The 17407-nt window shown below is 44.0% G+C and overlaps 1 protein-coding gene across 1 annotated transcript in view; it reads left to right on the top strand.

Moving 5' to 3' along the window:
- SHISA6 (shisa family member 6) overlaps positions 1 to 17407 on the top strand; it is a 224378-nt gene that overhangs the window by 48096 nt on the left and 158875 nt on the right. The window contains exon 3 of the mRNA XM_062011115.1: positions 6274 to 6369. Coding sequence (XP_061867099.1) covers positions 6274 to 6369 — 96 coding nt within the window. The remainder of the gene's footprint in view (positions 1 to 6273; positions 6370 to 17407) is intronic.

Genomic DNA, 17407 nt, shown 5'->3' on the forward strand with positions numbered 1-17407 from the left:
TTAGTTTTCCTATCAATTTAATCCCCTTATTTAAAAAGTGTTCTTATTTAGATACCTCAGCAGAATGTGAAGTCACCACTGAACTTCTGTCATCCCTGCTGGAGTTGCTCTCAAGAACCTTTAGCACTGCAGGCCTGTATTTTACTTTCACAGAGTCATTTTTTTTAAGTTAACCTAAATATGATGTTTTCTGAAGCCTCTTACAGCTTGTTACATCTTGCAGGGGAGTTGAAAAGTCAAGGACATTTGCTGTAGTTAATGGAATAAACAATTAATGAAAGATGTTCCCTTGGTCACTTACTAGGAAAGCCAACACAGCTCTTAGCTTCACTTTCTACATCATTTCCAGTGCCAGAAAGATACATGAGTATGACCTGGACTCATGCAGCTCACTGCACTGGATTTGGCTTGATCTCCTGTGCAGTTAGTGGGCATATTTTTGGCAGGGTTGCTAGTTTGGCCTGACACAAACCCTATGCTAGGAAACTGTTCCTCATTCTTGTGATGTTGTGGGAAGTCTTCAAGTATGCATCATTTTTCATAAAACCCATTTCCTGGCCAATAATTTTACTTGAGAGCTCCAGTATCCAGTTGTGAATAGTAAGCTTTTACCCTTCCTGGTTGTAAAGAATGTGATGCAAATGTACTCTGAAAGCTGATAAGGCAGAAGTCACAGTGAAATCAAAAAGAAAAATAAAGATCTCCCAGTTTTCAACTTTAAATGAGCTTCTTGTTGTATTTTGAACCCAAAGTTGCCCCTTGACTTGGGATTGGTCCCAGACACGTTATCAAATTGTTTTCTGATGCACTGGGCAGTCAGATATGGAAGAGCCATGTACTTGCTGGAGCCATGCCAGCTGGACATAGGACTGTATGGCCCATGGTGGGCAAGACTGGGCTCTGTTTGCTCAGATGAGGTGTCTAATCCTTTTCAGAAACATTGCAAAAGCCTTAGGCACCTGTAGGGATCACAGAGACCCTGACCTAGAAGGCCATTCCTACTGAACTGAACAGTGAAGTAGGTGAGGAGATGGACAAGGCTATTCCCAGTGCCCCGTGTAGCATGTCTGTGGCCTAATGGTCCCAAGGGGGCTGATTTAAGCAGGCTCTCTGTGCTGAGCAGTCACATATGATGGAGAAGAAGAGGGATGAGGCAGGGAAGAATATAACAAAGACTTAGCATGAGGAAAAGGGAGATAAATAAAAAAAAGAGGCATTAATTTTGAAAGAAGGTCAAATTAGGATTAAGTTGTCACACTATTAGGATGAGTAGAACTCATCTATCCATAGCCCACCAATATGCTTTCAGCTAAGGAATATCTGTAGGACATAGAAAATTCTACTGTTCCCTGCACTGATTTGGACTACATCTTGTCCCTGTCAGTCTGTGCAATGCTGACAGCTCACTTTAAGTACCACTGAACCCTTTCTAGTTGTTTTCTTTTTTTTGGTATGCTTTCATGTTCAGAACAGACAGTGATCCCAAAACACCCTGTGGTTACCTTACCTCTGCCTTTATTCTGACAAGTGTGAGAGTTGCCAGCTGGCTTCTGTTTGTTTGGGGTTGTTGGGTTTTTTTTTTTGAAGAAAGAAAACAGTCATGTTTCAGTGAGATCCTTTGGGTGCCTCTTCTTACCATTGTAATCTCTGTTAATCAGCACCCCGTGCTGTGGTAAGATAGCAAGATGCCCAAACACTTTTTCTATGGTGTAGCCTCCTGCCATGCCTAATACACACCGATTTCTGCAAGTAGATTTTCCTCAAGTTGAAGTGGTTTATGTGCTTGCTGGCTGCCCTGTGCTGCTCTGGCCCTAGGAATTCCTCTTTTTGGATCTGGAGCTGTGCCACCCCTTGCATTCAAACGTGATTGTATTTGACTGACAGGATAGACAGGGCAATGCAGAGCTATCTGCCATATGCTCAGCAAACACCTTACAGTCGTTTTGGCAGCTCATGCCCTTTGTCTTGGTCTATGGATATGTGTAAAATAGCTCCAAAAGAATCACTCCAGCAGAAATGAGCAAAATTAGAGGCAGGTAGGCCATGGGGGGACTTTCTTCCCCCTATCACAGAGATCTGAGAATAACATTTGTGCTGAGGAGTTTGAATGTGGAGACTTCTCTCTGGGTATAGGGTTTTTTTTTTTTCCCAAGGAAATTTGTAGCAAGGATGAGGTCAGAATCCCAGAGTGTACCATGCAAAAGACTGTCCATGGCAGTCCCTATCTGCCCTTCTCAGGATGATGTAATCTGTACTCAGTAATAATGTTTCCGAGAGGTGGATAACAGCATTTTAGTTCAGCTCTAATAATTCTGTTAAATCAGAGCTGGGGTTGTAATTGCTGTTTGTGACTGAGTTTGTTCCATATGTGTGTTATGCAGGATGCCATTGTAATGAAATGTTCCCTCTTTGAGCTGTATGCCCTAAAGAATTTGCCTTTATTGCGAGCAGGAAAAAACCACTCATCTGCTCTCTGCCTCTGCTGTGCCTTAGAACCAAAGGAGAGGAAAACAAAACAAAACAAAAGAGGCATGTTTCACCTTGTTTCAATTTCTTTTGGAAATTTTAAGTTGTGTAAGTGTTAGTCTTCATTTGCTTTAGTAACACTCAGCCTTGCTGGGCTCCTGCTCATTTTCTTTAATGAAAAAACCAGCGTCTGGGGTTTTACATGCATTAGAGCACATGGAGATGAGTGTAAGCAAGAACAGGGAGTGAGAGAGGAAAAGCCTTTCCCAGGGAGTTAGACACAGTCCTCTGAAGCAGCATTATATATTTTATCCTGACTGTGAGAAATAGACCTTAGAGATGGAAACTCTTCAGAGACATACTGTATTAAAAGCTAGCTTGTTCCATGCCATGAGATCAGGTAGGTGGGTGGTTGCTTTGCTTTGGAAGTAGTGAGTGTCATGAGATTCCATCGTAATCAAATCTGGCTCCTTTCCAGCACTTTTCATTCACAGACCATGTTGTGCTTTACAGGCAGAATAACTCCGTTTGCAAACCCTGGTGCAGAGGTGCACGGAGGGTACACAGCTCTGCTGGCCTGATCTGTGGCTGGTCAAATGATGACACTGCTTGTGTCATCAAATCAGTCCATGTTCACTTGTTTTTCAAGGAATTAGGCCATTTTTAGCTCTCACTGTAGGGCAGAGGGAAACACCCAGCTTCAGCCTTCTAAAAGTGAACACCTTGGATAAGTTCCAAAGGGCTGTTTCTTAGCCCACAATACAGGCATCTCCATAAGCAGCTCAGCTCAGCTTGTGACTGAACCCCCTTTTGCAAGGCTAATCCCTCACCATCAGGTGGGGAAGGACTCCCAACAGCTCAGTGAGTGCACATGGATGAAGGTAGGAAGGAGGAAAGCAGCCGCAGGAGAGAATGGAACGGGGATGTTGTCCGGTCTGGCATGGCCCTGTGTTCATCTGCTCTGCAGCCTTGTCTGCTTAAGCTTGAGCTTCTTCAGCTCTGCTGTGCCTGCTGGGCACATGCATTTTGCTGAGGTACAAGGGAGCATTCACTTCCAGAGTGAAACATCTCAGTCAATAAGTGATTATGAAAAAGTCTGTTAGAATAACAGCACCTCAGCTTGGTGCCCCAGCAGCCCTCAAGGTGCTTCTAAAAGTAGAAGCCGTGTACCAGCATTTTTACACTGTGAGGCCAAAGAAATGTTCACAAGTGAGCACATAAAGCCACATAAAACAAATGTAGCATCCTGTAATGTATCCATAAAAAGGGAAAACTCCTGCTACTTTAAGTCTACAAATTCAAGTTTCTCATGGGAAAGCATAAGTCCCGTTCAAACGCTAATGGCTCCGTATCAGAGGAGTGTTCTAATTGAACTACTATGTACTATAAGAAGGGGCAGAACAAGGTTCAGAGAGCAAATGGCTGATGAGCAATCTTCAATCTGCCAGTAAATGTTTGCTTTGTTTTTATATATACTTCCCCTTCTTGATCTCTGTCTTAAACAGATTCTCTAAAGGGATATATAAAGGACAGCTTATTCCTGCTAGAGGTAATAGCACATATTTGTGAGAGTCTTTTATCCTTGTTTAAAATGGTAAATTCATGGCACTGATAGTTAGTCACCAAAGTAGCTGGCCCTGAGAGCACAACAATTGATTATTTATGAGTAAAAGTTGTCTTACTGGAAAGAAAAAAATGCAGAACATTTTAGAGAAGTGAGAGAGGAAACAAATTGGGCACTGCAGCCACAAACCATCTCTGCGGGCTTCTCAGGACAAGAACAAACATCCCATGAAGGAAGAATAGCTTCCAGAGACTCAGAGGCAAAGATCTGCCTTGCTTTTCCAGGAACACAGCAGCAGAGCTTGCAAGAGCTGCACAGGAAGAAGAGAGAAAGAGCCCATGATCATTCCTGTGGAAGCAGAAAATCCTTCTTTCTTTTTTTTCTGGAAACTCCCTTCTCAGATAGTTTAGAGATGGATGTCTCCATATTTGGAGCTTTTTCCTACCACCTTGCAACACCATAAGAAGAAAACTGTCTAGCTGCTATCAGTCCCAAACCTGCATAGACATTTATATGTGTTTTGAGAAGTTTACAGGAACACTTGACTGACTTTGCCCAGAAAAAAGTATGTGAGGGAAGGGAGTGAGATTCTTCTTCTATTAGACAGGAATAAATATTTGTCAGAAGTCTCAGCATGTCCTGCCTGCTGTGTGTGGGTGTCCTCTGAGGAACTTCAGTGTGCTCCTGTAATGGCAGAGTCTGTGCTAGGCTCTCCCGGCCAAACAGTTGCTGGTGCCCTCTCTGAATGGAGAATGGGGTTTGGAGCCTGCTCAAGTCCATTGCAGGGCAAAACAGTGGGACATTTGGGGAAAATTTAGACATTGGAAGAGTGCTTACCCTCAACCCACTTGTATGCAAGGTGGACTCTGATGACAGGAGCAATGGCCTGCAAAATCTGCCAGGATAGCTGCCAGGATGCTAGGATGAGAATGGCTGAAAAAGGAAAGAGGAAAACTTTGTAGAGTGATGAAATTTCAAAGTCTCTGTTCCTATCAGTTTCCACAGTGTTGCCAGAGAGACTAAAAGTATATGAGAACAAACAGCATTTGGTCTCAGTGTCTGAAAAATAAGAAAAAGCTGTAGCATCTGTCAGAGGTAATATGAGCCAGCCAGAACGTGGCCCTAGGCTGCATTTCCACCTGGATCCCTGATGCCCGTTTGGCCCTCCCCATAGCTTCCTGACTCAGCTCTCGCTGCTCGAGTGCTGTGCTCTGGGCCATCTGCTGTGCTGGACTTCCAGCTACTGTGGCTCAGAAGAACAATGATGCATCATGGGCTTGTGCAGAAAGCCATGGAGAGGTTGGTGACTTCACAGGGAGGGAGCTGATTTCCTGGTTCTCGATGCTGCCTTACTCCCCTTCTCCCTCACCTATCATCTTTTCCTCTCTCTCAAATAAAAGCAATTAAAACAATTAGCAACATGAAAGAGGGAGATGAGAAAGAGTATCTGAAAAAATGTCCTCATTTCAGAGCTCTGCATGGTAACAGAGAGGAAGAAGGCCTTTGTCTTTATTAATATGTTAAAATGGTAAAAGGCTGGGTGTCTCCTGAAAGTACTCGAGTGTCATGGACTGTGAAAGCTCCTAGGAATTGTTCTGCAGAAGACTGTTGAGAAACAATCTAGGGGTAGGGGTACCATTCAAGGACAAGAGCAAATCAAAGCTAAAAGACAAAGTTCACTGTCACACTGTCAATGGGGTTGGGTTCATCCTGGACAAGGGTGGTATGTGCATCTTTGCTTTTGTGCTGAGACAAAATCTCTACCAATGGGACATGAATGCTATCAGGGATCTGGCTGGAGCAGGGAAGAAACAAAGCCACATCTGGTTTCCTTTAGCTCTGGAGTCTTGAAGGTTTGAGGGAAACCAGTTCCTTGGGAGTGCTGCTCCCAGCAAACCTGAGTCTGAGCCAGTGATGATGAAATTTCCCACAGACTGGGGTGTTTGGTTTGGCACATTAGTGGTTCCTCTTGCAGAATCTGTTCATTTCTTCACAGATATCAAAATATGCAGTTGTTGTTCTTCAGAAATCTTTGCCAAGATTGCAATAAGGCTTTGATACTGCAAGAAATGTTATGTTCCATTACACCCTTTGCTTGCCATTAATGATGTAACCATATGATGGGACCTCAGTACTCATGTGTGAGGGTGACAGTGGGGCTATCTAGCATCTATCTAAATATATATGTAACATATCTATATACACACACACTGAATAAAGGTTTGTTTCCTTTTTGTTGGCAGGTCACTATGGAAAGGATATTTATCGAAGTGGAGGGCCAGATCTCCATAATTTCATCTCCTCCGGGTTTGTCACATTAGGAAGAGGACACACGAAGGGTACAGTGGAAACAATTTTTTGCTAAATAAAACAGGTTGTTTAAAAAAAAAAAATCAGGCAAAAGCAAAAAGCTCTAACTCAGAAGCTGGGTTCTAAGTGCTGTGAGATAACAGTATTGGACTACAGTCTGTAGGTTTAGCCTAGAAAAATTGCTGCAGGTAAAATACTGTGCTCCTGGTAGAACCTTTTAAATCCTAGCAAGGGAGACGGTGGGAGAGTGTAGAGTGGGACAGACACACTCGGCTCCACTCTGACTTTGCAGTTCAACCAATTTCTACTGCTTTGTGTTTTCCTGGGTGCATGGTTGCAAACCACCATTGTGCTGCTGTACTTATAAAGGGAAGGGGAAGGAGTGTGATGCTGTCCAAGGGCAGGCAGTTAACACTTCAAGAGTGTTTTTCTGGATTTCTTTTATTTGACTTCTGGGCTTTTTTTTGGGGGGGAGGGTATATTATGAATATTTTATAAACTTATTTCTTTTTAGGTCCTAAAACATACATTTTGTGTGTTCATATAATCTGTGATATAATGTACAAACATGAAAACACAAAAATATACATATACTGCTCTGTGTATGTCCTGTGTATATGTACTGTATATAAAATCTATGTTGAGAGACAGTTGTAGCTCTATTAGATAAGTAACCGTATATCCCAGGAGTTGTGGTGACACTGAAGCTCTGAGACCTGACTCCCAAGTAGCTGGTCACCAGAACCCCAGATGAAATGTTCATTTAATGACGTTGTTGCATATTTGGTGAGTTTTTATAGTGTACAGTGAGACGATGTTTGGAGCATCTTTCTGTTCACACCCACACCTTGACTGAGTCACACTGGTGCCCTGGCAGTGGGTTACAACACGGGGAGTGCATGTGCCATGCCAGTACTCGTCTGGTTCTGTGTCCTGCTGACTTCTGAGACTGTTGTACATTTCTATAGATGCAATGTATGTGGAGATACCTATATAGACACAATGTACTGTATGTGGAGATGTGTCCATGTGCTCGCCTGGTTGAATGCACCTGTGTTGTTTCTGTGGATGACCACAACTCACAAATTATTAAAAGACCTTTATTTTTTTCCTACATTTCCTGCACTTTTTCAAAGTCTCCACAAGTGTCATCCAAAGCAGTGTTGGTCCTGTAGAACTGTCAGAGAAGAAACAAATATATGTATATTGTCTGTGTATGTCTGTGTGTGCTTAAATAAAGTTTACTGAGGCTGAGGCAGCACCCGTGGGACTTGTAATACAATACCCTACAATTGCAGCCTGGCACTGCACTGGTGGAAGGAAAGCAAAGAAAAACTACCATGAACCTTCAGGTGGGCTGGGAACTGGAGTGGTTCAAGGAAGGACTCATGGATGGCATTTCGCACAAGGTGTCCCTTCGTCCTCCCCATCCCAAAGGTGTTTTGCAGTCATGCCATACCACATCAGGCCTGACAGTGTATTTAGGGTGAGATAGCAAGTGTACCCCGGTCGAAGCATGGGCTACAGAGTGTTGTGTCCAGGCAGCTTTCACCAAGCACATGGATAACCCTAGGCAGGGCTGTAGAACCCGCCTCTTTGTCTCAGACATTTGAATTATCTTCAAGCAGTTCTCGGTGCAATATACTTTTCTCAGTTACTTCCCAGATAAAAATAAAACCTGCTATCCTTCTTTAACTGAAAAGCATCAAGGGCTCTGTGCCTCTGTAGATGGGCCAGTGATTTTCACACCTTTTCCACTGTCTTTGCTGGAAGCCCCACAGAGCACATTTCCTGTGCCTGGGAAGGTGGGAGAATGGGCAGTGGGAGTCCAGGCTGGTTATAAACCACCTCTTCCAGCAGCTATCAGATAGGGTGAATGAAAGGCTTTTGTTGTCAGAGGGATTTAAACTGCATTTTGGCCATTTATGGACATAAACCAATGGATTGGCCTTTGAATTTACTTTTCAGCTACCTGTAAGTTCATATTTTATCTGAACAGTACTGTAATGTTAACTCCTAACTTCTTAATGGCAACTTCACACGCCCACTCACGACTGGTGCAATCGATTAACATCTCCACACATTCTGCAGGCAAACTGCCTCGTTTACTTGTGCAAAAGTGTAGATTTGTCGTTGTCTGTGATTTGTGCTGTGAAAGAAGGGATTTTGGATGAAACAAATGATTTGGAGGCTCTGTCATTAAGGTTGTGCCCCGTATCATTTGATCATTTCTGGAAATATTCCACAATAGATTTCCTGTATTAGTTTGAACTGGCAACACAGTTGTACATGTAGACAGGAGAGATGAATGCTCCAGCAAGGTTTACAGTCCTGAGCGTTAGCTGAGCACCTTCATGGTCAGATTTGGTCCCATTTCAGCTTTAGTGCATATACAAAACCTCCACCTGAACTACTGTTAGCGAAACAACCTCGCCCTGCCTTCCCGTTACACCACCATGGAAGAGGGCTCTGCTTTTAGACTGAACAAAGTCAGGGAAGTTTATCTCAATATTTCTTTGCACTGGGAGACACATTTTTGATGTTTTCTCAACTCTCTTCTGTGCTGTGGCAGAACTCCAAGTGCTGTGTAATATTCTAATCTATTTTGGGCAGAAGACAAAGATGTGAAACATGCCAAACTACCATGGATACCAAATCAGCATATTCACATGTCTGACATCCACAAGCTCCTGCAAGATTGTGGTTTATGATTCTTGTATGACACTCTGTTGGGCAATGCATCACTGCCTGGCATTTAAGGCTATAAAATCACTACATAGTATGTTCTTCAAACCATGGTTAAAGACTTCAACTGGCAGTCTGTCATCATGATCTAGGAAGGAATCTGAAGTCAGTAGGCCATAGAAAGTCCCACTGATGAGACTCACGGCAGGACTGATCTCATCTAACATTAGAGAACTGGAAGTCAGACATCTCAGTCTGAGGCAGTAGCCTTCAGTTCCATGTCAAGACACCTGGGAGACACCAGCACCTCTCAATGAATGTTCACTGGATGGGTGCTAGGCCCTTCTTTGTCCCTCTAGCAAGAGCAGAGCTATGGGGAGGGTGAGGTCTTTTAGCCATCAGAGGAAGGCAGATGATTCCTGCCTGCACATGCTTGTGTAGGAGTACCTACTATTGCTGTGGTAGTTGCTATGAGAGTTCAGTGCTCCAAAGAAACAAGTAGGAGCACTGGAGACAGGAGCTGTCACATCGCTCTGTGCATTAACCTAATTTAAAAAACATCTTCTTCAACCTGTTCTCTCTTTGAGCATCTTGCTACTCTCAGATGTCCTGGGTTGAGACTACCCTAACATGGACCATGCTCAGTGTCCTGCCAGGGCTCTGCAGAGCTCTGCTCAATCACACAGGCTGGGGTAAAAATTTACACAGCTACACCCAACCTGGAGCAACCACCCAGTGGGTATTCAAGCACAGTGAGTGAACAAGTCTTAAAAAACACTAAATTCACTCCAGATGATGGTTGTTTTCTTGTCAGGTAAAAAAATTATTTCTGTTTTTGGGGGTGTTTTTTACTACCAGCCTCAGGTCTTGAAAAATACTTTCTGAATGGAATTGGTCTCCTTGTACTTCACCAGTCTGTGACAGCAGTAGAAATTCTGTGGGGCAGATTATAAGCTCACTGCAGCACTAAACAACTTCTCTGTTTCCTGGTAACTCTGCAACAGTAATAAAAATAGTGAGGTTTTTCCCAGTTGAACTGTGTGCTGGGGTACAAGGAACAGTGAGGAGGGAGGAATGGGGGGCTTTAGATCCCTCTATTGCAGGGGCATACTGTAGGGAAACCCAAGGCTTTTCCTACAATCCCCTAGTTTCTTGTAAGCTTCTGCCAAGTCCTCGAGGAGGTGCCAAGGTGGGGCTGCGACTTGAAAAGCATGTGTGGAAAACTCAGGAAGAGCCACGTGTCCTCACAGCCTGTCCAATAACACTTCCAGAAATGGAACCTCTCATTTTTGGTCCAAGACTGCTAATCTGCTCCTGGACTCAGTGGGAGATGTGCTCTGAGTCAAGGCATCTGCAGGAGTCTCTTTTCTTCAAGTATCCCACTAAAAATTGCACCTAGGATGATATCCAGTAGTGCCAGGAGTGAGGAGTAACAAAAAAATGAACCATGTATCCAAGTCAGTGTGATGTGGCTGTTAAAGCTTGACTTAACTGCTGCTGGCATTTCTGTGGAGCTGCACCAACATCTTGCAGTGTGGGCACTGTGAAAATGATGTTGGTGGAAGAGAAGCCAGCCTGGTGACTGAGCAAGAAAAGCTACCCACAATCACATTTCATCTTGTGATATTTAGTGCAGATATGTCAAGGTTTACATCCAGAATGTGAGATTTGCCTGCCTGGGCCTCTGTTCTCACTGTCTATCCCAGCACAGTTCTACCTCATCCATCCAAAAAGAGACTCAAGGCACTCTTTTGATGGTACATGCCTTCATGTGAGGTACAGCTGTCCAACCTGAGCTGGTTTTAGTTGAGCACGTGCCTGGTACATGGGGATGTGGTATATGTCCTCCAGCAGGACTTTACATCCAACTAGACACTCCCCAGAGACAGTCTGACTCTTTGCCACCTCCTGATAAATGTCTCACTCCCTGTTACCTGAAATGATGAACAGCATCCACATACAGGCAGAAGGCAAAGTGAGGGGTCACCTGTTGCTAACTTGCTTTTTCACAGTTGGCAGTATCTCCCTCAAATCAGCTTTTTGGAGGGGGTGTATATTCAAAAGCAGTGAAGTGGTTTTGAGCTAGTCCCACCTTAGAAAATGGTCACCTTTCTCTTCCAGACCGTGTGCATGTGCATGAGTTGCTTTGAGGACAGACAGATCACATACCCCATGGTGCCAGAGTAGTGGAAGGTAGCTACCACGTGGGCTTGAGGTTTGGAAGCTGAAGGGGTTTGTGAGAGTGGGAGGTAATACCAGGATGTGAAGGAGAGCTGACAGGCTTGAGGTAGCAGCTGAGTCTTGGGGCTCTTTCCCACTTTCTTGTCTGTCAGTGGGCTCTGACAAGCTGAGGGAGTTACCTCTGACCTGGCACCTGGTGCTGCATTCCATGGCCAGAGCTTCTCCTTGTTGGGCAATGCCCTGCAGCCTCCTGCAGATGCAGACCAGTCTGGGGAGTACACTGGGCTACTACAGCCACTCTGTGGGACAGTGCCAGGAGATGGAGGGCCTAATGTCAATAGGATCGCTCAGGCTTATTGCAAGACAAGTTTCAAGAGTAAAGCAACAGCTTGCTTTATCTGACAGTTTAACATTTGTGTTTGTTTATAAGAGAACCTCCTACAAAGGCAAACATGAACAGGGACAAATGCAGCTCTAGATCATACTTAGCAACCAAGATCTTATTGAGCTGCTTCAGTGCCTGAGCCAAGTGAGGTGGGTGGCAGCTCCACTTTTTCATCTTTTCCTCCCCTGGGAGCTTCAGAGCTTTCTCAGCACCATGTCTCTGCTGCTCCCACTGCAAAGTGATGCCTTCCTTCTGTATGGAGAGAGAAAGCACAGAGCAAAGACTCATGACTAAGTCTACGTTTCCCTAAGACAGCCCTGCCTAGTTCATGTCTGTGTGACTCTTGGAAAAGCGTGTCAATGATGATAGGTCTGTGGGACATGTGTCAATACAAAGATCAGGTAATCTCCTTCCCGGTGTGTCTTGATCTGCCCATCCACAGTGTTTCCTCATTTGCACGTTCTTCCCACCTTCATAGTTTGTTCTGCAAGCTGCAGGCTATCTGTGACAGCCTCTCTATTTCATAAATTACAGATCTGTATGCAAACTGACCTTTATGCAGACACCTCAGTGGGTTTATAACATTCAGCGTGCTCAAGCTTTGTGTAGAGACTAAACGTGATATGACGTAGTAAAACAGATCAGGTGTTGATACTGGCTGACACCACATCCTCCACTTCTATACACATTGTACACATTCCCTTTTTACACACACCACTGTTCCTTTTAGAGACCCCAAACTGAGCCCCTTATTTTACAAACAGCGACTCAGGAACCTGTAGATGTGATTCAAAGATGAATTGGGGGGGAAGAGATTGATTAATTTAGTCATCATTAGCTGTTTGATGATTCTGATTCCTCTCTCCAGCACTGTCCTTGTTCCCTGCTGTCATGGCTGGTTCCCTGGCACTTGCCTGGCAGCCTTGTGTTCTGGTTTCTCTCCCAAAGTGCTGGTTCATACCCTTAATTTGTTATTTTGGGATCTTGGATTACATCTGTCACAACAAGCGTTGGCCCATCAGAGCTCCAAAACATGCTCAAAGGTGGAACTTCCTTCTTCTCCCCATCATTAGTAATCCACACTTGCAGTAGAGTCATTAATACAGGGAAAGAGAAAAGTTTAAGGGTCATTTTTTTCATACCTCCATTTGTAACATGCCATGAATAGATTATGCAAAAAAATGAGGGTTAGGTATGTTGAGTCCTTTTTTTCTCATTAAACACTTGTTAGACATTTCATATCAACGGAGAGATGTCAAGCCAGAGCCCCTGCATCCCAATGAATCACTTTATGTTCATCCTGGATAATATCTAACGATTCTGATGGTGTCTTGCAGTGTGTGTACCAAAGATCACTTGCATTCTGATTCCAGATTAATTTCAACTATTGCATATTCTGACACTTAATTGTGTTGGCTTGAAAATAGGATCATTGGGATGTGGAAACTGCTTCACAGCTTTGCAGAAAGATTCCATTACGCAACAGGGCATTTCAATCCACTCTGAATTATTTAATTGACTTCAGACGTGACCATCCATTTCTCAGCAGAGCCTGGACAGCTCTTTTTGGTTTTTTATAGCCCTTGGAATAGCTGGATGGGAGGAGAGTGGGAGGTCAGGGAAGCCATACTGAAGCCTGCAGCAGCTGTGCATCATGCCACTCCTGTAGGGAAGGAATCATAGAATCATTTTGATTGGAAAATACCCTTAAGATCATCGAGTCCCAGCCCTCCCCTCACCCTGCCAAGCCCATCACTACCCCAGGGCCCTCAGCACCTCAGCTCCACGGCTTTGGGTTCCCTTCAGGACTGGACAGTCCCCCATCTCCCTGGGCAGCCTGGCACAGGGGCTGACACCCCTCTCAGGGAAACAGTTCTGCCTCAGCTCCAATCTCAACCTCCTCTGGGGCAATTTGAGGCTATTTCCTCTTGTCCTACCATTCATTACTTGGAGAGAAGATACCAACTCTCACCTCACTCCAGCCTCCTGTCAGGGGGTTGCAGAGAGTGATTGTCGAACAGGCTGCCCAGGGAGGGTGTGGAGGCTTCTTCCTTGGAGGTCTTCAAGACCTGTCTGGACATGTTCCTGTGTGACCTGATCTAGGTGGACCTGCTTCTGCAGAGGGGTTGGACTGGATGGGCTCTAAAGATCTTTTCCAACCCCTGTCATTCTATGATTCTATGTCTCCCCTCAGCCACTTCTTCTCCAGGCTGAATACCCCCAGCTCCCTCCACTGCTCCTCATAAGACTGTTGCTCCAGACCCTTCACTATGGGAACATAAGTAATGGGGGAACATAATCAAACCTGCATCAATTTCTTGGGTCACTTGCTGCAAAATATGGTGAAATAACTGAGGGGATGGGTTTATACCCTTTAGTCTTCAGACAAACCAGCTACAAAGCACAACCTGGAGATACTGGTTTGGAATGTGGCTTTCCAAGCTAGTGTGTCCCACACAATGAGCAGTGTATTTTGGCAACTAGTACTGAAATTTGCAATATTGGAGCCAAACTTGCACCTGGCACTCTGCAAAAGGTCTTAGGCATCTCTGGATTTTGACTTCAAGATCCCAATTACAGATTGAGGCATGCACAGGAGTTTGGGACTAACCTTCAACACTCCCACTAATGAAGACCTTATGTTTCCATGTCAATTTAAATCACAGAAGCTTGCTTTCCATCTGTGGGCAGTGAATTATTATGCTCCCCACTTCCCTATCGTACAAACTCCATTACATCCTGCACTCTGCTGAGTTCCCATCGATGGTTTGCAGTAATCTAGGACTCTAGAAGGGGTTTTTTTCCTTTCTGCTGCTAACAGTATATCAAAATAAATTACAATAGTTGAGAGGAGAAGAAGCAGCCCTGCTTATTATCAGATGCCCTTTCACAGTGTCTGTCAACTCTCCATAATGTTTTGGCAGGTATCTTTGAAAACTGAGCTGAAGGCTGGTGAAAAGCTGGCAGTTGCAACCCAGCTCTGTATGAGGCAGCTGCATGCCACAAACTTCTTTTTGAGAAATGTCTTGTTCTATATTTATTACCAAGAACTGATGTATAAAAACCCCTTATGCTTTCCTGCTATGGTGTCATTCAGCATCTCAGGCTGGTTATCATCCCAAACAGGGATTTTAACTGAAATGAAGAATCACCCTTAGTGTTGGAGTACTGTTTCTTTAGAAGGTCAGCATTCAATCTTCATTGTGCTTGCAGATTGTAAATAAGAAATTCAAATAGTATAGGGGAAAAAAAGGTGATTCTTGGGTGCAGATAGGGGACCTTTCAGAGGTATTTGCAATTCTGAAGTATCTGTGATGTCACCAGAGGAGTCGAATCCTGTGGTCAGGGTTCAGCTGAGGAAGAGCTTGCGCACACCCAAAAATCTACTTTTAAGGCAAACATAGTATATTATGTACGATTTATCTTCCAATGTTCCTTGGAAGGAACATTGTCACATCATCAGAGAAGTGTCCTTGGAGACATAGGCTCCAAATTTGCTCTCCAAATTGACTTTCTCAATATGATACTCAATCAGGAAAATAATTTGGTCTCAGGAGCTTCTGTTTATCCTTTAACAGTGTGTATCAAACTATGGCCAATTGTAGGGAGTTCACACAACACGTAGCACAGAAGCCCTTGAGAGACAGACTTGAACTTCCTGATTGACTTTTTCTACTCTTTGAAACTGATAATCTCCATCTCTTGGCAGCATATGGGCCCCTGGCTGTGACTAGTTTATATTGTGTTGTAGTTTATATTGCAACTAAAGGCCACAGGTTGAAGATAGGAACCATGATTCCTAGATGGGGACAAACCAGAGGGAAATAGGCCCCAGGTGTCTTATTCCTCTTTGTATTGTATCTACAGTTGTGCAACAGATGAATATCTGTTGAAGAGATGTTAAGTTTCACAGTTTAGAGCATCATTTTGTTGTCCTAGAGCTACTTTTACAGAGCTGTGGTTCTCTAGCCCTTTAGCTACTATTCTGTTTCTCAGCTGAAGGAATTCTTCTTTGTATTATTCAAAGTCAGTTTGGTTTAATATTGCCATGATTTTACCACAGATCTGGTGTCCATGCTCCAAGAGCTACATAGTAAAAGAGCTGAATGAGGGCTTTTCTCATGCACTTGTTTTTCAGACAAAAAGATAAAAAATCCTCTTTTCCTAAGCACAAAAGGTGTGATTTTCAGTGGGCTGGGCCCCCAATCTAGCCCTAGCTGAAATCACAGACGATGAAGTGTAATCTGCTGTTGTGTAAGGCCTGCTGCTCTCAGCATATTGTTCTGCATTTCATCAATCCTAGTGGCTGAGGCCACTAGTGGCATCAAGATGACCGTTGCTTTGCTTCTGTTCTTCATGTGGGCTGCTGATAGCCTTGGGCTTCTGGGAGCCACTGTGCTTACAAGTGTAAGGCCTCTGCTTTTGTAAACTGGCACAGCAGATGCTGAGGGAAATGCTAAGAAATGTGCACAGTTAAGCTTGAGTCTGAGAAACCAGAAGCCTATTTTTATTTCCAGAGTAGTAGTTTCTCTCTAGCACTTATGTGAAAGGTCTTGCTTTACCCAGGAAATATTTCTAACTCTCTTTCTAACTCTATTTCTCTTTGTGCATTCAGAGAGAGCTCAGCAACCTCCTGCCTGCCAGAGAGACATTGCTGTGATAGAGTTTAGAGTATGAAATCAGATTGTCCTGTACCTTTTTTATAGGTTAGGAAAGTCTTTACAGTGCAAAATCTGCTACTGTTCTCCATGAACTAAATGTGCAGGGTTGATGAGGAGCAGGGAGGAGATAAGAGGAGCAACTGCACTGGTCCTTGGTAACTGCTTTGAGTTTTCAGACTGAAACTGAAATGAATTTCAGAATGAAATGAGTTTACGGTCCCCTGTGGCACGAATTGCTTTTGCTAAAAGTGCCAAAGTGCCACAGTCCTCTCAGGACTTGAGGAGAAGAAATGGGAAGCCTTCATCTGCCATTTTCCTGGAGATGAATTGCTATGTGGAGGTTCTTAGAAGGAGAAACCAGCAGGTTCTCCAGAAAATTCTAAGAGCAGAGCAGATTATGTTGGGAAGTGAGAGAGGGCTATGGACTGAAGGGTGAATAGACCTTGCTTGGACTTTCTAAAGTGAGTCTTGCACTCCTGCCTCTCTTTTAGAGTACAAATAAGTGCCCTGAATTTGTCATCTGTTGGGAAGAATACACTCATAGCCCTCCTTGATCAGGGACATTGGATAGGAGAGGAGGAGTTGCACTGAGTCTCCCTGATGCTCTGCCAGAAAACACTCCATTTAGAGGGCTGAGCCCGTTCTCAACTGCTCAGCTCCTCACTGTTTGTAGGACAGCTCCTTCCTTCTGACAGCATCTCCATATCTCCTCAAAACCAGAGTAAAGCCAGTCTGTCTTGCACATTCTTCAGGTAGTGGCTTTAAAAGTTCTGAAATCCTTCATGCAGTGGCCATCACAGTCATGAAAAAAGATGCCCAAAATCACTTTTCATAGCAGTGTGCCCTTATTTCCCTATATAAAGGCAGTCATCATGACTTCTCCAGAGGTTTTCCTGGATGGGGCATCATTTCCATGCAGTTCCTTGAGGCAACTGCTGGTGCTCTCATGGAGTAAAGCTGCCAAAATCCAGTTCTGTGGCAGTTTATGAGACTGGCAGTTAGTTTGAACCTGTGATATTTTTCTGTCTGACAGATGAAAAGCAAGAAGCATCTTTTTTTCACTCACTTTCCTTCTAAATTAGTGGCTGCAGAACAGAGAGCAAAATTTCAGCTGGAGGCAAACAATGAGACAATGCCCATAGCAAGAAGATGCAT

The sequence above is a fragment of the Colius striatus genome, chromosome 18 (genome assembly GCF_028858725.1).
Source record: "Colius striatus isolate bColStr4 chromosome 18, bColStr4.1.hap1, whole genome shotgun sequence".
Classification (NCBI taxonomy): domain Eukaryota; kingdom Metazoa; phylum Chordata; class Aves; order Coliiformes; family Coliidae; genus Colius; species Colius striatus.